Source organism: Chrysochloris asiatica, unplaced genomic scaffold (genome assembly GCF_000296735.1).
Source record: "Chrysochloris asiatica unplaced genomic scaffold, ChrAsi1.0 scaffold00007, whole genome shotgun sequence".
Taxonomy (NCBI): domain Eukaryota; kingdom Metazoa; phylum Chordata; class Mammalia; order Afrosoricida; family Chrysochloridae; genus Chrysochloris; species Chrysochloris asiatica.
Genome location: NW_006408525.1, coordinates 14,872,842 through 14,879,282, shown reverse-complemented (window position 1 = coordinate 14,879,282; position 6,441 = coordinate 14,872,842). Strand labels below are relative to the sequence as shown.

The window sequence follows — 6,441 nt, the reverse complement described above, 5'->3', positions numbered from 1 at the left end:
CACAACTCTTCTGGTCTTCAGTCTTTAGTGTTTAATGTATCAAATCTGTTCTTCAGATGATCTCTAAATTCATGTGGGATATATTCAAGGTCATATTTTGGGTCTCGTGGACTTGTTTTCATTTTCTTCAACTTCAGTTTGAATTTGCATATGAATAATTGATGGTCTGTTCCAGTCTTCCTCTGGCCTTGTTTTCACTGATGATATGGAGCTTTTCCATCATCTCTTTCCGAAGATGTAGTCAGTTTGTACCTAGTTACTGAAAATTAAAGAAGCTATATACTAGCATAGTGGTTACAAATAGGGCTGTGAACTGCAAGGTCAGCAGTTCGAAACTACCAGCTGTTCTGCAGGAGAAAGACGAGGCTTTCTGCTCCTGTAAAGATTTACAGCCTCGTAAACCCTGTTCAGGGTCGCTATGGGTGGGAACCAACTCGACGGCACTTAACAACAACAACAGCATACTAACATAGTGGTCACGAATCAGGCTGCGAACCGCAAGGTCAGCATTTCAAAACCGCCAGCTGTTTAGCAGGAGAAAAATGAGGCTTTCTGCTCCTGTAAAGATTTACAGCCTCAGAAACCCTGTACAGGGTCACTGTGAGTCAGAATTGACTCCACGGCACATCACCACCACCACCACCACCATACAAGAGTCTGCAAAGTAATAAGCATTGCCTTCAAGATAGTGTTTGTATTTTCAATGTTACTACTTACTTGCATTATACACAAAAAATATCAGAGGTTGTTACATGAGGTGTGTCGTGTAAGGAGATGGCACCTTACAGTGTTTCATTGTCCCTTGACATCTCTATTTTTCGCGTGTGATTTGAAGTGTGGGTAAAATGAAACTAAAATAATTTGGTGCCAATGGCTAATTTTCATTTTATAAAACAGTTTCTAAAGCCACTGTGAGCTTTATTTAACTTAGAGCCTTTCTGCAGAATTCACTTTGCTGGTGCTTCGCAAAGGCAAATGAAAATAGAGACTTTTTTTTCCAGTTACACATGCACAAAACTGGGACACCAACAGTGAAGGTGACTGCCAGAGTGAAAAAGCATGGAAGCCAGCAGTCTCTTGGCGCCTGGTCTGTGGCATATTCATTAGTTTGCTATATCATATTCATCTTCACATACCCTTGTTTCACCTCTTAGAAAAGAACAAGCTGAAATATCTCAGAAAGCAGATTGCTTCTTATAGACATGAGGCTGTATCTTTCAGCTTAATGTCCAAGCAATTCTCGGCTCAAGTTTGTTGTAGTAAAGAGTATTCTTAAATTCCTCTTAGTATTTCAAATTTGTCCAATAAACATGGATTTATTTATGGCAACAAAGGTGAACATTTCAAGTAGAAACCTGACTTTTAAGTTCAGAGATGATAATATTTGATTTGCAGGCATAACGTATTTCTATTTTAATTATTACTTTGTCTTTCAGTTACACCAGTTATATCTTCATTTTTTTTCATAATCTACTAAGAATATGCTAATATTAAATTAGGAAACTAGTAGTCATCCAAGTCTCATGAGAACCTCAGATTTTGAAATAAAAAAAATAAAAAAGGCTACTTAAGGTAACAGAAATGCATCATATCATAATTGTAATGTAGTTAATTGTCGGGGACCCGCCTCGACATTGGGGTTCAGTTCACGAGGAGAGGATACCTGACGGCGATTCATATATATCCAGAATATACAAAAGGAGACAAAGAGAGAGACAAAGAGACACTCCGAAACCAGAGTGAATGCTGGACTGGCATCAGGCAGATCCTGCATTGCAAACATCTCAGCCACAAAGGCCGTAATATCCTGCATAGTGAACATGTTAGCTAAACAGGCAGTATGGTTGCAAGGCTGGACTGTGCACCCTGCATGCTGAAGCGCATGCCTTGCCAGTCGTAATGCTCACCTGGGGAGGCCAGGGCCTCTGCTTTATTCAGGGGAGGAGCTTCACACCAAGCTGGGAGGGACTTAGGCAAGGTACAGCTAACATCAGTACTTTTCCAGACATTCAGGTAACTTTACATTGTGCTTTGCTGGTTCGAATCCCAGGCCAGCAACTTGGATTCTCAGGCCCAATTAACATATCTATAGCCCCTGAGCATAGTTGGGGGAAGGTGAGAGATAAAGACAAAAGCTTGGGTGGAGTCCTGCTGCTTTGGCTTCCTGAGCCAGGTCTGCAGGAGGACTCCAGATGCCCAGGTGAATGGGCTGCACCTGGAAAAGGATTAGGGAGGATGGGTTCTTTGTCTATAGAACAAAGAGCTGTGAAGTAGCTAAGACATTTTTAGTTAATCCTTTGGAGAAAGGCTTAACCTTGCAATCTTTAGTCTTGGCTTTAGGAAAATACCACATTTATCTGTGGATTGTCAAAGGCTCCAGTGTATTAATTTAATATATATACCTGAATATTAATATGAAAGCAATTTACCATTAACTGCCAGTGGCCTCATTTGTTACACTCAGCCCTAGAGGGCCTCGAACCTCTGACTAGTCTTACACGGTCTGCAACAGTTAATCAGTTACTTTGCAATCATACCTGTAAAGCCAGAACTAAATGTTCAGATTATAACAATTGGAAGTTTGGGAGTTCTACACACTTTGCAACAGAGGTTTAAAAATAGTACTCATAGCAAATTACCTTAAGAACAAATGATTAATTCAATGATTTTTAAATATAGGAGAAATTATTGGAATCAGAAAGGCAAAGGAAACAACTGACAGAAGACCTCCAGAATGTAAAACAGGTAAGAGCATGTATAGCACGTATGATACGTGTCTTGTGTGTGTGTGGAAACATTTAGGGCATAACACAGCAATGGTTTGTAATATTCAAGAACTTAGAGATGTAAATAAATCATGTAGATCTTTAAAAAAGTTCCTGTGCTCAAGTTCTGCTACTGTTGCTCAAAGAAATGTTAAAACTCCTTTTTGACAATTACTTCCAAAACCAGATATCCATGAACTAAATGATAGGCATCATTGTTTTTCTATTTTCTTCCTTTTCCCCTTCATTTTTGCCTTTTATTCTGACCTAATTTTATTAAAGAGAAAGGAAGAATAAAAAATCTCCAGTACAAGTCTTTTTTTTTGGTCTATAGAACATTGTTAGAGATCAATGGTGCTTGCCTGATTTCAGATCTCTCCTTCGTTATCCCCCAAAATTGACAAGGAAATCAAATAAAACTGTGCATGACTATGTGGCAGTGAACACCACACCCTTCAAATTACATGTGAATCAAGTAAGAAAGAGAACATTCCTGCAGCTCACCTGTTACAGCAAGCTTGACGTACAGAAAGCGGCAGAGCTAAGACTTAAAGAGACTATACAAAAGACTAGAAGGAAACGGAGGAATTAACTGAAGTAGCAACAGAAAGAGAATTACCTCCGGAAAAAGGAGCTACACCAGTGAATACCAGAACACTGAATCCAGGTCAAGATTCATGGTCCTCCTCGCTGGCTATGAGGAAGGGACTTCTGAGTGTGAACAGCCAGAATGACAGCCTTAAGAAAACTTGTTTCAGGAGAAAGTTTATACAAATACAGAGAAAGGGGATGGTTTTCCTACCGACTAGGCAATGAACAAAATAGAAGGGAAATTATGTATTATATGTAAATTAAAGAGAAACAAGACACACAATTCTCCCTGCCCAACACCCCTCCCCAACCTGTACCATCAACAACACTGTCCATAAAGGAAACTTCACTGAAAAGCCTGCTCTTGAACCAAGAGCTCCTTCTGTGAAGTAAAAAGGAAAAGAAAAACTTTGGCCCCATCATCACCAAACCCAAATAATGTGATTGAACCCTTTCCTGCTAATGAACACTGTCTAAAACAATTCAGTGACTAAGCTGAAGAAAAGTAACACAACATTACAAACTCAGTTAAATCTCGACAAAAACGCATCTGAAGCTCAGAAAAAAACTTAAATCAGAAATAAAAACTAAGAATAGAATTTGACCTCCCCAAAAAAGGGAACAAACGAAATGAAAATTGGTAAAACTTAGGAAAGAAATGGAAGGAAAAGACAATATCATATATCAGAAATGAAAAGCAACTTATAAGGTGCCCAGCGAAGAATAAATATCCAATGGAAAGGCTGCAAGGAAAATGAAATTAAAATACAGAAGTAATTCAAAACAACTGAACACTAAGGTTAGGCTTATAATCCAAGAACACTTTCCAAAAATGAAAGAAGACCAGACTATGCCCTAGGACACTCAGGAAATTTGACCTGGAAATACCAACTCCAGGATATATCTTAGGCAAAGTGTTATACTTTTAATGTAAAGACAGAATGCTCAGTGCCTCTAGTTAAAAAGATTAAATAACTTAAAAGACAGTAGAATTAGATTTGCATCAGTCATCTCAAAAGCACCAACAGAACAGCATTTTTAAGAAACAAACAGTGGAGAGATTATGAGCCAAGAATATTGTGCATAGCCAAACCGATGTTCTGACATCAAGGCTGTAGACAATAAAATTGGAATGTGCCAGTGCTTAGGAATGGTTTACACATGTGGTGTACTACAGAGGAATCGAAGACAGAATGAGCTTCATCCAACCCCAAAATTACTAGGATAACTGGCAAAAGTTCCCAGTAGTGAGCACATCATATATTTCACTGTATAGCTGATATTAAAATGAGAGACGGGTGAAAGAATAATATGTAAATGTTGTTGTAGGTGCCATCAAGTCAGTTCCTACTCAGTGACCCTACGCACAACAGAAGGAAATACTGCCCAGTCCTGCGCCACCCTCAAAATAGTTATTCTTGAGCCCATTCCTGCTGCCACTGTGCCAGTCTATCTCATTGCGGGGGGGCTCTTTTTTTGCTGACCCTCCACTTTACCTGGCATGATGTTCTTCAGGAACGGTCCCTCCTGATAATATATCTGAAACATGAGACATAAAATCTGGCCATCCTGGCTTCTAAGGAGCATTCTGGCTGTACTTCTTCCAACACAGATTTGTTTGTTCTTTTGGCAGTCCATGGTACCTTCAATTTTCTTCTCTAACACCATGACTCAAATACATTAATTCTTCTACAGTCTTCCTTATTCATTGTCCAATTATCACCTGCATATAAGGTTATTGAAAATACCATAGCTTGGGTCAGGCACACCTTATATCTCAACTGGACATCTTTGCTATTGAATACTTTAAAGAGGTTGTGTGCAGAAGATTTGCCTAATGCAATGTATCACTTGATTTCTTGACTGTTGCTTCCATGAGTGTTGATAGTGAATCGCAAGCAAAAAGAAATCTTTGACAACGTCAATCTCTTCTCCATTTATCATGATCTTGTTTATTAATTCAGTGGTGAGGATTTTTGTTTTCTTTGCACTGAGGTTCAACCTATACTGAAGTTGGTGGTCTCTGATTTTCATCAGTAAGTACTTTAACTCCTCTAAGCTTTTAGCAAGCAAGATTGTATTATCTGCATATCACAGGTTGTTAATGAGTCGTCCTCCAATCCTGATGCCACATTCTTCTTCATATAATCCAGCTTCTCAGATTGTTTGCTCAGCATACAACCCTGGTGTACACCTTTCCTGATTTTCAAACCATTCAGTGCCCCCTTGTTCTATTTGGGTAACTGCCTCTTGGTCTGTGTACAGAATCCTCATGAGCACAATGAAGTGTTCTGGAATACCCAGTCTTTGCAATGTTATCTATGTTGTTGTTGTTGTTAAGTACCGTGAAGTCGGTTCCAACTCATAGCGACCCTGCACAGGGTTTCCGAGGCTGCAAATCTTTACGGGAGCAGAATGCTTTATCTTTCTCCCGCGGAATAGCTGGTAGTTTCGAACTGCCGACCTTGAGGTTAGCAGCCCGATTCGTAACCACTACACTACCAGAGCTCCTTAATGTTATCTGTAGCTTGTCATAAATCCACACAATTGAAAGCCTTTACATAGCCAATACTGCACAGGAAAACATCTTTCTGGTGTTCTCTGCTGTCAGTCATGATCCATCTGACGTCAGCAATGATATCCCTCTTTCAACCTCCTTATCTAAATCTGACTTAAACCTCTGGCAGTTCCCTATCAATGTACTGTCGCAGCCATTTTTGAATTTAGCAAAAATTAACTTGCATGTGAGATTAATGATACTGTCCAATGATTTCTGCATTCCATTAGATCACCTCTTTGGAATGTGCACAAATATAGATCTCTTCTAATCAGTTGGCCAGGTAGCTGTCTTCCAAATATTATACTCTGAAAAACAGTCAAAAGAATGTAATTTTTTTAAAAATAAGGAAATATAAGAGAGAAAATAGAACATGATCATTCTGTTGAATAAGTAAAGGTTAGCAATCAAGGAATATCTACATCTTACATATCAGATAGTAGAAGATAAAAATAAGTGGGAATACAAGTATTATAAAAAGTAAGCCTACTAATGTGACATCCATTGATAATTGGAACATGGAATGTA

At 38.9% G+C, this 6,441-nt stretch overlaps 1 protein-coding gene across 1 annotated transcript in view; it reads left to right on the top strand.

Annotated features, from left to right (window-relative positions):
• The window catches only part of STXBP4 (syntaxin binding protein 4), a 213,336-nt gene that overhangs the window by 55,830 nt on the left and 151,065 nt on the right, over positions 1-6,441 (top strand). The window contains exon 10 of the mRNA XM_006832411.1: positions 2,680-2,745. Within this exon, the coding sequence (XP_006832474.1) occupies positions 2,680-2,745 (66 nt within the window). The remainder of the gene's footprint in view (positions 1-2,679; positions 2,746-6,441) is intronic.